Source organism: Somniosus microcephalus, chromosome 9 (genome assembly GCF_052327205.1).
Source record: "Somniosus microcephalus isolate GS21.2 chromosome 9, FLI_Smic_1.0, whole genome shotgun sequence".
In the NCBI taxonomy this organism is placed as follows: Eukaryota; Metazoa; Chordata; class Chondrichthyes; order Squaliformes; family Somniosidae; genus Somniosus; species Somniosus microcephalus.
Window position 1 is genome coordinate 206,530,622 of NC_140995.1, and position 19,894 is coordinate 206,550,515.

Genomic DNA, 19,894 nt, shown 5'->3' on the forward strand with positions numbered 1-19,894 from the left:
CATAGCTTCAAATCTTTTAGCTTTGGTTATATAAAGGTCAGGGTAGATGCTGAGAGCTACTGACCACCTGCTGTGAAGGAAAATGATCAACAACACAGGAGCACTTTCAGCAGTAGGAGTATCTATCTGTCAGGGAGGCCTTTTATGTCCAAATAAATCTAGTGAAGGCAGAAAATACTGTCTTCTGCGAAAACACATTATGTGACAGGTAAGGCTGCTGTATTCGTACGTGGTCTCATCAAGCTTACCAAGATGGTCTTGGGAAACAAGGAGAAAGGAAATACAGACCAATTTTCAGTGACAAATTCTTAGTACATACTTTGAGAGTTCAGAGAGGAAGGCTGAATGTCAGACATTACATTTGTAAACTTCTCATTAGATAAGATCTTTTGGGTTCCTGAAGTCCTACCAAGTGGAAGGCTTCAATCTAGGTCAGGTCATCAAATAACTGTCAGATGGTTTAAATTGGTATATAAATCAATTAACTACCTTAAGTGGCATGTCTCAAAGCACATCAAGACAAATACTTGGACACAGTGGGACCCCAGAGAAAACTGCTGCAAGATGCAGAACAATACCATCAATAACTGACTTTAGTGTAACGGTAGCATATGGTTGCAAAGATGGTCATGTATCCCAGTGAATGCTCTGTGTACAGGGAGACAAATTGCAGGTGGTCAGATTTCTAAGAAGTGCTTAGTGGCACACCAGAACTAAGATACTTCTTTATTTGGGGAAGTAATTAGACAATTGTGTTGAGATCTTGATCGTAATGAGACATGTGCAACAGGTTATAGGAGGTGGTAGCCATCACTGTGGTGTTTATGGATTTTCCAGGGCTAATAGGGAATGTATCTTTGATTCATTGCATTTCTAATATCTATTTCCAATGTTTCCAGCACTTGCACTCCTTTCCCAGTAGAAAGTTCAAGCCCCAGAAGGAGAAATCATCTACAGCTAAGGGTTATCCCATTCTGTCAAAGCCCAGGTTTGCATCAAATAATACAAGAAATAAATGTTATTACATCACTGCAAAAATATTGGCAGGTTTAAGCAGAATATTCAACACCAAGCAGTGAAGTTATTAAAGTATAAAGTAAAATTCCTATCCTACCGTATAGTGAACTTGAATTGTAAAGGCTCCCATTTCATAGAGATACTGTAAAGCACTACTTCGTCAAACATGCCTAATTTCCAGATTAATTTTGATGTTTTTGCCCCATTTAAAGTCTCTACCTCTTCCCATCAATCCCCTACATAACACAAATCGCTTTTAGACGACCAGCTCTTAGAAATCACTCATTACCATCTCTGAGCTGATTTTGTCTACTTAGTAAAATACTTACCACCAATTAACTTGTTCACATTAATAAATGAAACTGGATCTGTTGGATCATTAGCAGTGCTCTGATCCTTCAGTTCCAAGTACAATCTGGCACCCAAGAATAGTTATTCACTTATTACATTACCCGCACAGCTTGCACTACTACAGAGAGAAATGCTGGTTAAAAAAAAAAAAATCAAACATTATGGGTGTGAAATTACGGTGCTTCCGACAGCATACGCGGTTGCTGTCGGAAGCCTCAGAATGGCCCCACAAGTTCCAGGTTTCCACTCCCGCTGCGCATGCACGAAAACCAGGAACTTGCGATCCGTAAAGTTTCACTTGGACAGATCCACCGCATCTGCTACAAAATCACTTTCGCTGGCGCGGAGTTGGGCTATTTGCCCAACAAATGCCCACAAAACCCTTACGCCTGGTAAAAGCCTCCTTTTGCCAGCGTAAGGGTTAAAATAAATGTTAAATTACATTTTAAAAAATGATTTAAACATACACATACATTTAAAATTAGTTTAGGTAAATTTGGCCAGTTTTAAAATGTTTAAATTTATTTTTCAAAAAATTAACTTTTTATTTTAAATGCTTAATTAAAGGGTCTTTTAATTAATTTTGAACATGGGAACATAGGATGGAAGGCAGGAGAGATTGACTGACTATACTGAACTCGATGTTAAGTCCAGAAGGCTGTAAAGTGCCTAATCGAAAGATGAGGTGCTGTTCCTCGAGCTTCATTGGAACAGTGTAAGAGGCTGAGGACGGTGAGGTCTGAGTGGGACTGGAGCGGAGAATTAAAGTGACAGGCGACCGGAAGCTCGGGTCACACTTGCGGACTGAACAGAAGTGTTCCGCAAAGCGGTCACCCAATCTGCGTTTGGTCTCCCCAATGTAGAGGAGACCGCATTGTGAGCAGTGAATACAGTATACTAAATTGTAAGTAGTACAAGTAAATCGCTGTTTCACCTGGAAGGGGTGTTTGGGGCCCTGGACAGTGGGAAGGGAGGAGGTAAAAGGGCAGGTGTTGCATCTCCTGCGCTTGCATGGGAAGGTGCCGGGCAAAGGGGAAGGGGTGTTGGGGGTGATAGAGGAGTGGACCAGGGTGTCGCGGAGGGAGCGGTTCCTTCGGAATGCTGAAAAGGGGGGGGGGGGGGGGGAAAGAAGAGGGGAAGATGTGTTTGGTGGTGGGATCACGCTAGAGGTTGTGAAAATGGCGCAGGATGATCCGTTGAATCCGTCGAGTTCAACCATTTCAGACTATAAATTGGCCCCTGTATTTCTTTATTTTTTCTCTCGTTTCCTCACATGGTAGCTGGTAATGTTGCTGCCATCATCATTCACACATCATCTAGAGCCATCTTTTGTTTCTTAACTTGTCCCATTACCTCTCCTTTTGCCTTGCACTATCATCCCTTTTGTCAGTCAATCTCTCCTGCCTTCCATCCTATCACAGGCCTTCCTTTTGTTCTTTCCTCCCCTCCTCTGCTTACAAATCTCTCTTCCCTAACCTTTTCCAGTTCTGACGAAGGGTTTGACCCGAAACGTTTACTCTGTTTCTCGCTCCGCGACGCTGCCTGACCTGCTGAGTGTTTCCAGAACTTTGTTGTTATTTCAGATTTCCAGCATCCACAGTATTTTGTTATTGTATAGGAATTCCCCTTTTTGATGGGATCACGTGGGCCCAGTCAACCAATGAACGCTTGTGAACTGCATGCACCCCTGGGATCCGTGGGCCTTTACGCAGGCATACGCCAGCAGGCCCAGGACCCGAAGAGTCCGAAGCTCTAGGTAAGTTTGGATTTTTTTCTCGATTCAGAGGCGTATTCTTCTAGTATGCCTCCGACCGCCAATTCAGGGCCAATGTAATGTCTCCCTTCAGTATTTAACATTGGCAGCAAAAAGAAAAGACCTGGGTAACTTGAAGGTTTTGAATACTAGACTCCAGTAAAATACTAATAGTCTGCCTGCTATAACTGTATTCAAATAGCCAGGTGATGTCACCTCGGTTTCAATGCAAACTTGTTCTTACCTGCTAGAAAGAGGTTCAGATATTCATTTCCACCCAGATTGACAGAGCCCAAAGAGCTAACATAATAGCCCAGACTCCCAGTGAACCACACCAGCCAAACTGTGACGGTCCTCTTAGTCAAATCCCAGCTACTGAAAAGATCCAAGATACTGGTTTTCTTTACTTTGGTCACGTTTTGCTCTTTTGTAATTTCTTTGTCCGTTGAATCCTCGGGACTATTCATCTGGATCACTGAGAGGTGACAAGGGATCTTGACTCTGTTCCACCGGGCAATTGTGTCAACCAGCTTCTGGACTTCTTCAAGCCGCCCTTTAGCCAGAAGCCACCAGGGGGTCTCGGGTAATAGCCAGCAGCAAAAGATGAAAGGAATGGTCACAAGCGACAGTACAAGTTGATAGAACCGCCAGGCCCGTACCAGGTATCCAACCAAGGCAACCACCATAATGCCAACAGCAAAGTAAGCATGGACATGCATAGATGCCCAACTGCGGGCCTTCAATCCAGTATATTCTGTCACATAGACAAAAACTACCACAAGGTAGCCACTAGAAACCTGTTTCAAATACAAAAAGAGTTAAATGTAAGAATTATATCCAATTCTACAAATTCCTTCATTCTTCTTTAAAACTTTGTGTTACTGTCTTCATTTGGGGCCCTTTCTCTCCTGTAGCACACATCACCCACAAATCTAAAAGGTGGGAAGACAACCTGATTTTTGACCCCTGTCAGTGCCTCATTGGAGATAATTGCTAGGCTGCATGACATTCTCCTGTATTCATTTCTTCCCCCTACTTAACGCTCTGCTTGGCTGAGATTAGGGTTCATGATGTGGCTAATTGTTCTTTATCACCTATTTTCTTACATGTTAAATAAACTGTCACTCCCTGTTGAATTTCTATTTAACTTGATTTACTATTTCTGCCCCCTAACTAGATGGTAATTATAATACCAGCAGCAGCAACACTGTTCTGATGCAATGGCAGCTAAGGTAGCCATGCTTCTCCATCCAATAGCCCATACCAAGAATTACCATAAGAAATGGAGTATAGTAAAAGTCACACCTGATACTTTTATAGTAGGGAATCGAGCAGCAAAAGACCACTCACACTCAAACAAATTACCATTTACAGGTCATGAAAGTGCAGCTTATTCACCTGATTTTACTGTATAGACACATTAAAGGAATATGCAGCCAGGATTGGCAACAATGAGGTTCTTTCATGAGTGCGAAAGACCCATCAAAGCAGGCACAATGGTAGCATAGGAATTTTACACGAAGAGGTTGATTTTAACTGAACTCACGGGCTGCTTTTGGTTGGCCGCCTGCTTTACACCCCATCCGATTTTAATCTCCAAGTATGTCAATGGAGAGTAAAATCAGGCAGGGTGCAAAACAAGCATCTGACCCGAACTGCTTGTTTCCTGCCTGGTGGGTTAGGTTAAAATTACCCCTTAAATGAAAGAACCAGTGTATTCAGAGCAGCTTCAGGGTAACTCATTTGTTTGCTGTACAATGCTATTTTTGAGAAATACACCCAGGTTTGACAGGAATTATCAATATAAATAGTAGAAGCACAATTTTGATCTGCTATTTGCAACATTAACAATAACAATTTATATATATGGATCTGCACACAAATTTCTTTTTACAAAATAAAAATATTTGAATACGATATACATTTATTTACTTAGGGGGCAGGGTGCACTAAAGCCCCAACTTATTGATCAGCTGAAATGCAAGCTTGTGCCCATAATCTTCCCTACAATAAATAACTTATTTCAGGCATGCCATTGTGGGGAGGCACCAAACAGATGCAAGGCACTTTGCTACAGGGCGAGAGGGAAGACTCTAGGGAGGGTCGCTACTGGCAACTGCTGACCAACAGCTCGCTGCTGATTTCAGGATGGCTTATTCAGAGACCTGGAAGCAGGTCACCTGCCTGCCTCTTGGCAGTGGCTGATGTTCCACTGAGTGTACAGCACAGAAACAGGCCTTTCGGCCCAACTGGTCTATGCTGCCGTTTATGCTTCATACGAGCCTCCTCCCACACTACTTTATCCAACTTTATCATCATATAACTTCTATTGCTCTCTCCCTCATGTGCTTATATAACTTCCCCTTAAATGCATCTTTGCTAATTGCCTCAACGACTCCTTGTGGTAGCACGTTCCACATTCTTACCACTCTCTGGGTGAAGAAGTTTCTCCTGAATTCCCTATTGGATTTATTAGTGACTATCTTATATTTATGACCTCTAGTTTTGGACTCCCCACAATGGGAACATCTTCTCTATGTCTACCCCATCAAACCCTTTCATTATCTTAATGCCCTCTATTAGGTCACCCCTCAGCGTTTTCTTTTCTAGAGAAAAGAGCCCCAGCCGGTTCAGCCTTTCCTGATAAGTAACTATATCCTCTCAGTTCTGGTATCATCTTTGTGAATCTTTTTTGCACCTTTACCAATGCCTCTATATCCTTTTTTTATAATATGGAGACCAGATCTGTGCACAGTACTCCAAGTGTGATCTAACCAAGGTTCTATACAAGTTTAACATGACTTCTCTGCATTTCAATTCAATCCCTCTAGAAATGAACCCTAGCGCTTGGTTTTCCTTTTATTTTTAAAATGGCCTTATTAACCTGCGTTACTACTTTTAGTGATTTTGCATCTGTACCACTAGATCCCTTTGCTCCTCTATTCAAACTCTTATTATCCAAGCAGTATGTGGCCTCCATATTCCTCCTACTAAACTGCACCACCTCACACTTATCTATCCGCTAATTACATGCCTATTATTACAAGCTTATTAATGTCTTCCTGTATTTTATCGCATTCTTCCTTCGCATTAACTACATCTCCCAATTTGGTGTCGTCTGCAAATTTTGAAATAGTACTTCCAATTTGCGAGTCCAAATCATTAAAGTAAATTGTGAACAGTGGTCCCAGTACCAATCCCTGTGGAACACCACTTCCCACCTTTTGTCAGTCTGAGTAGCTACCCATAACCCCATCTCTCTCTTTTCTGTTTTGTAGCCAGCTTGCTATCCATTCTGCTACCTGTCCCGATTCCACATGTTCTGACCTTAGTCATGAGTCTACTATGCGGTAACTTATTGAAGGCCCTTTGAAAGGCCAAATATATTACATCTACTGCATCACCCTTGTCTACTCTTTGTTACTTCTTCAAAGAATTCAATAAGGTTGAGATCCGTGCTGACTATTCTTCATTATATTTTCAGATTCTAGAAGTTTTTCTATTACATCTTTGCGTAAAGATTCCATTATCTTTCCTACTACCAACGTTAAGCTAACTGATCTATAGTTCCATCTCCCCTTTTAAATATAGGATAACATTAGCTGTCCGCCAGTCCTCTGGCACTCTTCCCTTTTCTAATGAATTGTTATTTATATGTAATAATGGCTCTACTATCATTTTCCCGAATGACTTTTAATATGCGTGGATGCAATCCATCTGGACCAGGGATTTTATCCTCTCTAAGTTTGATTAGTTTATCAATTATCTCCCCTCTTTCTATATTAAATGTCTTTGGCCGCAAAATTCCCCCTCTTAGTGCCGGCATTTAAGGCCGGTTTTGGGAGAAAAATCGCGGGTGCCTCGCTTCCAGCCACAACCAGTATGGGCCGCGGTGGTCGCCATTTTGGGCTGGTTGGTAGCGCGGCCGTTGCCTGCGTTCGGCAGAAGAATGCTAATGAGACAGATTGTGTCGTTAATCAACGTGCACCGTTGATTTGATGCGCAACCTGCTATTTTGGATGTCGCTGTTTAACTGCACGCCCTCTCCAAAGCATGCACAGCTAAACGAGGGACCCTCCACCAGTGATATTCAAAGGGATCACCAACAACTTTCAGGTAACTTTTTGATTTTTACTGGCTGGTAACTTTGTGGAACTGTTTGGAGCTTTCTAGAGTTATTTAAAGTTGGTGAGGTGACAGGGAGTCATGCTGCAAGTGGAGGTGGCCTTGCTTCTGAATTCAAGGGTTCTGCTCAGACCACTTGCTCCCAGTTATGGGGGCTCTACTTGCAGTCCCCCTCGCGCTGCAGCATGACAGGGAGATGGAACAGAGGCAGCAAAGAAGAGGACAAGCTGCTCACAGAGGGAAGAGCTCTCAGCAGGAGGCCTTACATACCTAGGGTCTTCAGGGAGCACTTCTCCTACCTGCACTTAAACCAGGAGCAGTGTATTCGGAGGCTCCGCTTCACCAAAGAGGTGGTCACAGAACTCTGCCACCTCTTGCAACCAGACCTGCAGCCTCAGAGCAGGGCGACAAGCGCCGTCGTTGACCCTCAAGGTCACCGTAGCCCTGAATTTTTTTGCCACCGGATCCTTCCAGTCTGGAGCAGGCGACATAGCTGACATCTCCCAGTTCGCCGTCCATCGCTGCATCCGGGAGGTCACAGAGGCTCTGTACCCCAGGAGAAGGGACTTCATTGTCTTCTCTCTGAACAGAGAGAAGCAGGAGGAGCGCACACGTGGCTTTGCCAGGATATCGGGCTTCCTCATGGTGCAGTGCGCCATCGACTGCACACACGTGGCTTTGCAGGCGGTGCATATAAATCCTGAGATGTACTGCTACTGCAAAGGCTACCACTCACTTAAGGTGCAGTTGCTGTGCGACCACGTCCAGCACATCATGATGGTAAATGCCTGGTATCCTGGCAGCAGTCAAGATGCCTTCATCCTGCGCCAGTCTGGTGTGCCAGCAATCTTCCAGCCACCACACTGAACCCAAAGCTGGCTGATCGGAGACCAGAGCTATCCACTCCACACCTGACTGACGACTCCCCTTTGCAACCCCACCACTCGTGGCCAGCAGTCATACAATGACAGCCATGTTATCACAAGGAAACTCATCGAGCAGACCATCGGGGAACTAAAGCAATGGTTCCGTTGCCATGACCGATCGGGAGGAGCCCTCCAGTACACGCGGGTGTCCCATTTTGTGGTGGTTTGCTGCATCCTCCACAACTTGGTCATCATGAGGGCGCAGCCCTTGCCACCATGGGTTCCGCGACCAACTCAGGAGGAAGAGGAAGAAGAAGCAGGCAGCAAATACCCATTCCGGACGGGCTGTCCGTGAGCACCTCATCAGACTCCGGTTCCAATAAATGAAACCCCTGATCCCCATTGCGCAACACTTCCCCACCTTACCATCCCTCTGTCACAGAACATCGCAAGGTCCTCATGGGCACAAAGCTGAAATGAGAGCCACCACAAAACAAAAATAATTTATAAATTATCCAATCCAATATTACATAACAACGTCAACTAATCATCGTTGTGCATTCCCTTAGTGTCTGTCTTTTGTGTTCCTTTGCGTATTCTAGTGCTCCTATGCAGTGCTATCCTAGTGGCTGCAGCATGGCTGGTGGAAGGCTGCTGAATTTTCCATGGGGGACATTGCAGATGGCCTTGCAGGAAGACTTCGAGCAGCTCTGGGCCTAGAAGGCTCGGCTGTAGACTGCACCACCTCAGCACAGGCAGCTGGAAGGGCACTGGTGGAGTATAAGGCACGGTTGTAGACTGCGCCACCTCGGCACAGGCAGCTGCAAGGGCACTGGCAGTGGCGGGAGTATGAATGTTGTCATCCTGAGAAAGGACAGCAGGTTCTTGCTCCATGGAGCCACTGCCACTCCCCCAGGGCAGCGTCTCAGCATTCCTAGCCATCTGTTGGAAGGACAGATTGCTGGATTGCTCGGAGACTCTACAAGCCCCTTTCCACACTCATAAACCCAGCAATGATGGCATCAGTCTTAGCTTGCGTGGTAGTAAGCTGAGACTGCACGAGAGCAGTCTGAGCTTCCACTGCAGCACTCAAGATGTTAGGTCGCTTCCGCTTGTGCTGCAACATTGCCCATCAAACGCAGCATCATGTGTCCACAAGTGCTCTAATGGAGTTGCCCATCACTTCCACCCTGGAAATCATGAGCTCCAAGCTCCGTGCAATGTGGAAGCCAGACTCCTCCATGCTCTTTAACACTGACAAGAGGCTCTCTGGCAGGCCTGCCATTGCAGCAAGCATTTGTGTGTGCATGCCCATCACCCTTCTTCTGAAGGCTGCCCCATCGAAGTCCTCATCGGAGTCCTGTACAGCAGAACTCATGTGCGAACTCGCCCTCTTCTTCATCGCTCTCCTCTTCTACTTGATCGGGGGACTGGCTGGGCTGCTGTCAGTTCTTGGGTATTTGAAAGGAGAAAGACACAAGGGCCAGGTTTTGATGGGGGGGGGGGCGCAGGGGGAAACAAGAAGTGCACGCTTACACCATCAGCAGCTTGCAAGTGATTGTGCGATGAGGGGGAAGTGGGTGTGAGGAGGAGGATTGGGTATGAGCATCCAGTCATCAGCAATGCTTTCAACCTTCCCGCTCGCCACGACCTCTCCAATTAGCTCCAGCACAGTCTCCTCACCCCCCGCCTGCTGCCGCTATTCACGGCGGTTGTAAGCCACCTTGGCCTGCAAGAGAAAGGGAAGTATGTCAGTGAGTGTGATGCAATGTGTTTGGGTGATGTGTCTGTCATGGTTGAATACCTGACATTGCATGCAAGATGTGAAATGTGGGTGTGAGGCTTGCAGCAGTGGTAAGTGAGGGTGAGGTGAAACTGATTGTGAGGTACGAGTCATGATTGCTAGAGATTGTTGGTAGGTGAGTGATGGGGGTGTGGTGTATTGAGCAGTGTGTCAAGCTGGTGGTGCAGTTGGTGGGATATAGCATTTGACGATGCATTCACTCATCTTGACCACTCGTGAGGTCATTAAACTTCTTGCGGCACTGGATCCAGGTCCTGGGGCAACACTGGCGGCAGTGACAGCTTGGGCTGTCTCCTCCCACTGCCTTCTGGTGTTCTGTCGAGAAGGCCTCCTGACCCCCTGGGTAGAGGACCTGTCTTCTTCTGTATACCTCCTGGACCAAGGCCTCCAGTGGTGCATCTGAGAAGCGACGTACCCTTTTTTCTCTTCCCTGTTGCAACATGGCTGCATCCACAGTGGCAATGAGGTGCTTCTGCAACAAAGCACCTCCCCTTTAAGAAATGCAGAGAGCCACGGCAAAACTTTATTGGCCGGCAGACTGCACTCGATATTGGCACCCCTCTTGAACGCTGAACCAACTAGCAGCACGTTTAGCGCTGAGCTCAGCGCTCCAATCATTATAATGAGCAGGCAGCACGAATTTTGTGTGCTGCCTGCACCACTTTCAATGGGCGCAGGCCCATTTTCGGGCCTAATCCAATTTCACCCTCTAGATCTTATTTTATCTCTTCTTCTAGTGTCATGCCCACCTTGTTAGTTTCCCTGGTAAATACTGAAGCAAAGTAACTATTCAATATTTCTGCCATTTCACGCGAGTTTATCTTCTGCATCCCTTAGTGGCCCTGTCCCTATCCTGATTTTTCTTCTGTTATTTATTTGTCTGTAGAATACTTTACTATTGCTTTTTATATTCCTTGATAATTTAATTTTGTAGTTCCTTTTTGCTTTCCTAACTTTTTTTTGACTTCTTTCCTAGCCGCTTCGTATTCCCTTTCGTCATTATCTCCTTTATTGTCTATGAACTGAGTGTATGCCTTTTCATTTATTTTCAATTTTGCCCGTATCTCTTTATTCATCCATGGTGTTTCATTATTGGCTAGTTTTTTTTTTATAAAAGAGGAATATATTTCTCCTGAACTCTATTGATTACCATTTTAAATATTTTCCATTGCTGTTCTATCTTTTTATCTGTCAATTATTTTTCCAGTTTACCTTCCCTAGTTCCATTCTCATACCCTCAAAATTAGCTTTTTTTCCCCACAATCTATTACTTTGGTCTTTGTCTAACTTATGTCTTTCTCGATCATTATTTTAAACCTTATTATGTTATGATCACTATTTCCTAACTGTTCCCCTATGCTTACTTCTCTTATCTGTTCTGGTTCATTTTCCATTACCAGATCAGGTAGTGATTCCTCTCTTGTTGAGCTTCTTACGTACTGGGTAAGAAAGGAGCTCTGGAAACACTATAAAAACTCAATTCCCTTTTCCCCTTTCCCCACTCCTTTGCCAGTTTATTTGGGAGTAGTTGAAATCTCCCACGATTATTATTCTATGTTACTCATTTCATAGATTTGCCTACATATTTCTTCCTCCACTTCCCTTCCACAATTAGGTGGTCTGTAAATCAACGATCCTTTCTTATCCTTTGTAAGGGCTGAGAGACTCCAGAAACTTAATGGGGTAGGGGTGGGATATCTCCTTTTAAAAAAGGGGGATTCTCGCTCTCAGAAAAAATATATGCATTATGAATGATCTTTTAGGTTTCCTTAACTTTAGCAGCCCTAAACTGGAATTTTTCTAGTCTCAATCCCTAGTCTGTGCTGAATAATCTTATTTCAGCCAGCACAACAGTAGGGATGCTACAATTAGCTTCAGAAAAAATTAGGTAGTGTTCCTGATCGCTATTAAGTGACATGCTGGAAATAAACATGAGAGGATATTGGGTAAAAACAGAATTGGGTTCGGCTGAGATGCCACCTTGTTCAAATAGCCTCCTGGCACTCGCTATTAAAACTTAAAATAGAAGAATGGCCACTTGGGGGAAGTGTCAGGCGGCTTCCAGAACTTGCATAACTGCATCTCAGAATGAGTTACTGCCTGTAGGAGAGGTAAAGGTGCAAACAACTGTCGGTTGTCAAAGTCTGAAGCTAAACCCTAAACTGAACATCAGGAAGACCAAAGCAATTGTTTTTAGGCCTGCCAAAAAACTTGGCACCCTTGCTATCAACACTATTCCTGCTTTATGGCAGCTTGCTGCTGTTGAGCCACACTGCACACAATTTTGGTACTCTGTTCAACTCAAGAGTTGAGATTCAAATCTCCTTTTCCCATCCAGTACTAAGCCACTTACTTCCACCTCTATAATATAGCCTGCCCTTTACTGTGGACACGCCCCCCCACCCCCCCATCCTACTGAAAACTTTATCCATGCTTTCCTCATCTCTAGGCTTGATTCTTCAACCTTGCTGGCCTCTCAATCTCCATCCTCCATAAACTGCAAATCGTCAAAAATTCTACCACCCACATCCTTCCCACTTCATCCTCACTGACCTACCCAGGCTTTCGGCTCCCCAAGGGATCAAATTTAAGATCCTTGTCTCGGTCCACAGTCTCGCCTCGCTCCACGTAACTCTGCAACAACATCCTAATCTTGGCACATTGGATCCAAAACTGGCTTAGTGGCAGAAGGCAGAGGGTGATGGTCGAAGGTTGTTTTTGTGACTGGAAGCCTGTGTCCAGTGGGGTACCGCAGGGATCAGTGCTGGGTCCCTTGCTGTTTGTGGTCGACATTAATGATTTGGATGTGAATGTAAAAGGTATGATCAGTGTTGTGTATGTAACCATTTACCTTTAAGGGAACTATAGAATGTAACCGTTCGCCTTTAAGAGCACTACTTTAGGGTGGCACTATCTATTGGCTCATGTATACTGTAATACCGATAGTGACCACACCAGTATATAAGGGTTGTGATACGTTAACTAGGGCAGAATCGCCCGAGCCTCTGAATAGTAAAGACGTGTTTTATTTTGTTAACAGTGGAGTCTGTGATTATTTATAATACAACCCACAGACTTAACATTGGCGACGAGTCAGGATTCGAACCCTGCGGCAGTTGTTCCACGGCGGCTTCGTCCGAAGACAGGACGTTGAAGAGAGGTTTCAATCCTCACCAGTCTGGAACCGACAGGCTGGAAGCGACAGGCATTAGGACCCTGAAGCCTCCATAACCTCGTGGGTAAGCCGCAGCGTTGGCTGCAAAGACAGGGCGATCGCAATCCCTGATAAGAGCCGCGGTGAAACGCGCGAGCGGGTAAGCCAGAGGCCGCTTTCAAGTGCGAGGCGCAGCCGGGCCATCGATCGCATCCGCTGATAAGGGCCGCACTCGGGCTGAAAGTCAGCGTCGGGGAACGGGTGATAACCGCCATTGAAGTGGGCGGAGAGCGCCGAGAAGCGCGGGAAAACCGCCATCGAAGTGGGCGGGGAGAGCGAGAAGCGCGGGAAAGCCGCCATTTTTCGCGGGGAAACCGCTGAAGAAGAAGGAAGAAGCGGGAAACCGCCATCTTGGAAATTATTAAGAATTTCAGGAAAGTAATAAGATTTTTCAGAAAGGCTGGTGTGTTCTCAAGAAGAGAGGGAAAATAAGTATAAGTACAGCAATATTTGTGGTGTTCTCAAGAAGAGAGAAGAAAATTAATAATAAGTAAAGTAATACTTGTACTGTACTCGAAAAGAGAAGAAGATGCCTAAGCGAGGAAATATTAATGACTTTAATGCTGAAATAGAAGACTGGGCCACGTATGTGGAACGCATAGAAATATATTGCGTAGCCAACGACATTGAGGATGACGACAAGGCAATAACTTTGTTAAATTCGATGGGAGCAAAAACATACGGGCTTTTGAAACATCTAATAGCACCAGTTAAACCAGTGGACCAGACCTTCGAAGAGATCGTAGCAGTGCTGAAGGATCACTTGAACCCCACACCGTTGATACTGGCTGAACGATTTAAATTTTACGCCAGAACCCAGAGGCAAGATGAAAGCAATGCGGAATACTTAGTCGAACTGCGTAAGCTAGCGAAATACTGCCAGCTTGGAGGGAATTTGACAGAGGCGCTGCGGGACAAGTTCGTATGCGGCTTGGCCAAAGAAGGAACGCAGAAGCGACTCCTGGAGGAAAACGACCTCACACTGGACAGGGCTGTCCTCATAGCTTCATCGCACGAAGCCGCAGTGAAAGGAACGGCGGAAATGCAGCTAAAGGCGGCGGCACTCGGGGTGGACCAAATGACTGCAAGCATTTCCAAATGCTACCGTTGTGGAAAGACAACGCACGACCAGAATCAGTGCTGGTTTAAGAATCAAGAGTGCAGGAAATGTGGCAAACTGGGTCACATCGCGAAGGTATGCAGGTCCAGAAAGAAGACCAACAAACAAAGGAAGCCACCACCACAAGAAAAGTACAACAAGGTGCATCAGGTGGCTGAAAAAGAGTTCAGACGAACAAAATTCAGACTCAGACCCAAACAGCCAGGAGTTGGATAGTCTGAGAATCCACAATGTGGGTAAAGTAACTGATCTACAGACGATCTGGGTCACACTAAAAATAGCTGGAGTCCAAGTATGAATGGAGCTGGACACGGGATCAGCTGTATCAGTCATCAACCAAAAGGACTACCACCGACTATTCTCTCACATACCCTTAAGAAATACCAAGTTCGTATTACAGACATACACGGGGCATCGCGTATACCCCATGGGGAAAATAAGAGTCAAGGTGAGAGATAGGGGTAAAGTACACCCAAGAATGAATTTGTACGTACTACCTGAGGGAGGACCACCACTTCTAGGACGGGAGTGGATCAAGAAAATAGACATGGAATGGCACTACCGACAAGCAATGACGAGTGAGGACTCGGTGCAGACAAGCAGCTCAGACTCTGAGCCGGAAGACGATAAGTCCAGCTTATGTATGAAAAACAAGGTTAACATTAACTCACGGACTAAGGTTGGAAAATCGATGGCGTGCATAAAGACAGAGAATTCTGAGTCTGTTCAAGCTACAGACATATGCATTACGGAGGAACACCGGGCTCGAACTCAACGCTATTTCAAAGTACAACAACAATTAGAACAATTAAGTTACCGCCTCGTACAAGAGATGAAAACAATGAAAAAGTTCTATGACACCGAATGGGAGAGTCTGGAAAGACAACAGAACCTACTGGCTCAAGCAGAGAGCGACCATAGAGCCATCGTGACCAATTACCGATCACATCTCCCTGATGATGTTCAGGGGTTAGAATATTTGCATGATCTAGAGATACAGCAGAAGGGCAAATCACGCTGCACTGAGGGTTTTGTTCTGCAATTAGAGACGGAGCTAGTGCAGGCAAAGTTAAGAGAAGTTGAATCACAGGGTGCTCTTAAGGAGATGCAGAAACAAATCTTGGACATGGAAAAGAGAAACGCTTCTTTACCTGATGAGAATAATGTGGCCATGTTGCAAGAGGAGCTTATAGGGGCGAAACTGAAAGAAGCTAAGCAAAGGATGTTGGAACTTGAAACGCAGAACCAAATCAGCGGTAATCAGCTATGTCAAGCAGAGAAGGAGTGCAAGGGTCTACATGAGAAGGTGCAATATCTCTCAGCCCAAAATAAGGGACTACTCACTCAGTTAAATGAAAGTAAACGGGAAATGGCTGAGATGGACTGCAAGAATAAAGAAGAGTTGATGGCAGTGAGACTTCGAGAGGCAGATAGCATAGCAGCCTTGGCTGAACTCCAACAGGAAATTGCGAAAGAAACAAATGAAGAGGAATCTTCAGGAAGCCAGGATTTTATTCCAGTTCTTCTCTACGACTCCTTACAAGCAGAGTGCGAGAAGTTGAAAAAACAGTATGAACAGGCCCAGACTACAATTCCGGAGGGGGTTAACTCGGCAACCTCCGAAAAGCTAGTTTCGTTGGAAGTATATGAGCAACTAAAGGTTGAACATGAGCAAGAAGTCCAAAGGCTGCAGGAAATTCTTGAGGAGCTCAGGGCCAAGACAGACTCATCGGTAGAAGTTCCATACATAGATGAGGATGTAGAGGTGAAAGACATGGCAGAACTCATAAAAATATGGAAGGAAGCCCAAGACAAATATGAGGCGGCAATTACCGAGGTTGACCGACTTGAAGAACAGTTTCAACTGGGAATGGGCCCTGAACATGAGCTAGAGAGCATCGAGGCGCAACTTCTCCAAGCACTGGAAGCCAAAGTACAAGAGGAAGAGAAGATGAAAGCATTGGAGAAAATGATGGATGAAATGGAGGAGTACGCTGAATTACGTCCAGGGGAACAGGAGAATGGGGAAACAGCTACTTCAGTAGAAGGATTAAATAGCCTGATAACGAAATCCCTGAAGGAAGGGAAAGGATTGAACGCACAAATGAGGCCAGGAGGGAAGGAAGGGCAGACATCCGAGGAAGAGCAGGATGAATATGATTGCTTGAAGAAGGGTTTTGACCTGTTGAGTGACACCGAATGTTATGAGGATGTGGTCTGCCCAAATTGTGATGGGAACTCCCAAAGTGCTGAAATCCTGAGGAAGCACTTAAGGTCTAAGGAACATAGAGAGTTAGTGGCGCTACAGATGGCAGCCGGGAAAAGAGCTCGGAGAGTTTCAAAAAGGCAGAAAAGAAAAAGAAGAAGCAGAAAATAATAACTGTTTAAAATATTATTACTTCTACTACCTCAGTCCGAACACTACGAAAGGTGCTAAATTTGTAAAAAAAATCCAGGGACATTATCAAGACAGCCAGTGGGTTGTATAAGTCCGCACTGCTGGTTCAACAGGATGAAAGTACAAGCTGTTAAAAAAAAAAGGCTATGGAGGATGCTGTCTGGAACGAATTAATACCAGAGACTGAATTTATGAACTGTTCCCACAGAGACTGAACCTGTAAACTGATTCCACTGAGAGTATGTTTGTAAACTGTTATATGACGTTGACTCCATTGAGAGTATATCTGTAAATTGTTATATGACGTTGACTCCATCGAGAGTATATCTGCAAACTGTTTATATAAAGTTGAAGATTGTATGTTTAACGGGATTCTGTAAGTAATAAGCTAGGAAGGGAGGAGTGTTGTGTATGTAACCATTTACCTTTAAGGGAACTATAGAATGTAACCGTTCGCCTTTAAGAGCACTACTTTAGGGTGGCACTATCTATTGGCTCATGTATACTGTAATACCGATAGTGACCACACCAGTATATAAGGGTTGTGATACGTTAACTAGGGCAGAATCGCCCGAGCCTCTGAATAGTAAAGACGTGTTTTATTTTGTTAACAGTGGAGTCTGTGATTATTTATAATACAACCCACAGACTTAACAATCAGTAAGTTCGCAGATGACACAAAAATTGGTGGGGGTGGTAAATAGCGAGGAGGGTAGCCTCAGTCTGCAGGACGATATAGATGGGTTGGTCAGATGGGCGGAACAGTGGCAAATGGAATGTAACCCTGAAAAGTGTGAGGTGATGCATTTTGGAGGGACTAACAAGGTAAGGGAATACACACTGAATGGTAAGACCCTAGGAAAGACAGAGGATCAAAGGGACCTTGGTGTGAATGTACATAGATCCCTGAAGGCAGCAGAACAGGTGGATAAGGTGGTTAAAAAGGCATATGGGATACTTGCCTTCATTAGCCGAGGCATAGAATATAAGAGCAGGGAGGTTATGATGGAGCTGTACAAAACGCTGGTTAGGCCACAGCTGGAATACTGTGTGCAGTTCTGGTTGCCACACTATAGGAAGTATGTGATTGCTTTGGAGAGGGTGCAGAGGAGATTCACCAGGATGTTACCTGGGCTGGAGCGCTTCAGCTATGAAGAGAGACTGGACAGGCTGGGGTTGTTTTCCTTGGAGCAGAGAAGGCTGAGGGGGGACCTGATTGAGGTGTACAAAATTATGAGGGGCATAGATAGGGTAGATAGAAAGGAACTTTTTCCCTTAGTAGAGGGGTCAATAACAAGGGGCATAGATTCAAGGTAAGGGACAGGAGGTTTAGAGGGGATTTGAGGAAGAACTTTTTCCACCCAGAGGGTGGTTGGAATCTGGAACTCACTGCCTGAAAGGGTGGTAGAGGCAGGAACCCTCACAACATTCAAGAAGCATTTGGATGAGCACTTGAAATGCCATAGCATACAAGGCTACGGACCAAATGCTGGAAAATGGGATTAGATTAGACAGGGCTTGATGGCCGGCGCGGACGCGATGGGCCGAAGGGCCTCTTTCTGTGCTGTATAACTATGACTCTAATCTGATTTTCCAACCCAAAAGCAAATGTTGCGGCCTCTGCCCGTCTCTTTAAGGGAAAAAACAAGGGACAGTAGATGCAGAATGGGGGACAGTAGATGCAGAATGGGGGACAGTAGATGCAGAATGGGTAATTTTTCCTCTCTGTTTGATGAAAAGAACGATGCACATAAACTTCAGGTCATATCAGAATTTGCAAAGATAAATCTGAAATGACGTACTTTGGGATTACAAATTTGGTTTACTGCGCACTGGTTATACATGCAGTCTGAAACATAGTCCAAAGCCTGGATCTAATCTTTACCTAAAATGACTGAAATATTTAACACCTAGTAAAAGGTAGTAAACATAAAGGGCAGTTCAATACGTACCAGGGCCAGGAGGAAACGGACAATGGTGAAGCTATAATAATCATAGGTGAATGCGACAGCAACTCCAAACACAAACTGAGCAGTACTTGTGAACCACAGTATAGAGCGTCGACCCAACCTAGGCAGGTTTAAAAAAAAAGAGGTTAACAGTGACAAATTCACATATTTGAAATCTCAATGACATGTAGTAGTGAACCTAAAACTGTGCAGCTGTGCAAATGCATTTATTAGCTCAGAGGTAACATTAGACAAGGCTGCTCCTTAGGAAAGGTTCTAAAAATTCACATGAAGTACTCAAAGCACTTTGCATTAGAGCTATTGCTGCAAAGTCAACAGAATCAAACAAATGAAAATACAAAGAGAGTTCCTGAAACCCAATAGGAAATTAATAGATAATGACCAAATTTATCTAGTTTTTAAGCACAGTGAGGCTTCTATTGACAAATAACTTTGTATCAAAGTGGCTTATGCATGCTAAAACCCAGAATCAATGCTATCAATTTGGATATGTGGCAGGACACAGGTTTGTTCCACTGAGTTGCCACTCAGCTGTACTGAGCAGGTGAGGTGCCTTCCCACTGGGCAAAAAATTGGAGGTGGAGTTTTGTCCTTGAGACACAATTGTGTAGCTCCTAGCAACTAGCTTGTAGCAACATTGGTGCACACAAGGAGTAGGTCATCAACCATCCTCTTGGTTGTAGGTTGCGTGTGGCTTGGTTAAAAAGAGAGAAATGGAGGTATTTCATACTCAAGAAAAATTAATATTTGGGCTTCTGAAGTACATGAGATCCTAAATTCAGATTTGTGAGGTCAGAAAACAGGTTTCATAGAATAGGGTACATTCAGAAAAACACTATGGGTCAAACAGATGCATTCACTAGCCCAAAGGAGAACACAACTATACTGCTCCTTCACACAAATGTGTTAGGAATTTGAGAAATACCATCAGGGAACATAAGTTCTAATGACAACTCCCAACGATACCACCAGGTACAAAAATAAAACAATGTGCTGATACGCTAGCCAGAGACCCTAGCTGTCTCACACCTTAACAGTGGGAAATCTAGCAGTGAAATATGGAAAATTATGACACATAATTGGCCTCTGTTGGTATGTCCAGTCATTTTTAAAAGGATACAGGGACCCAAATTCAAAAGTGGCTCAAGTCTGGGTATTTATGAATAAAACCCAAATTACAAAATATGGGTCAATATGGACTAAAATTCAGTTCAATATTCATCAATAATAAACACAGACTTGTAAACACAGATCTTTCATTATTATTCATTCACTA

General features: G+C 44.5%; 1 protein-coding gene across 5 annotated transcripts in view; it reads right to left on the minus strand.

Moving 5' to 3' along the window:
• slc22a16 (solute carrier family 22 member 16) overlaps positions 1-19,894 on the minus strand; it is a 108,600-nt gene that overhangs the window by 32,254 nt on the left and 56,452 nt on the right. For all 5 annotated transcript variants that reach the window (XM_085997808.1, XM_085997811.1, XM_085997810.1 and 2 more), the window contains 2 exons: positions 18,601-18,718; positions 3,366-3,918 (listed from right to left, as the gene is read on the minus strand). In XM_085997808.1, coding sequence (XP_085853934.1) covers positions 3,366-3,918; positions 18,601-18,718 — 671 coding nt within the window. The remainder of the gene's footprint in view (positions 1-3,365; positions 3,919-18,600; positions 18,719-19,894) is intronic.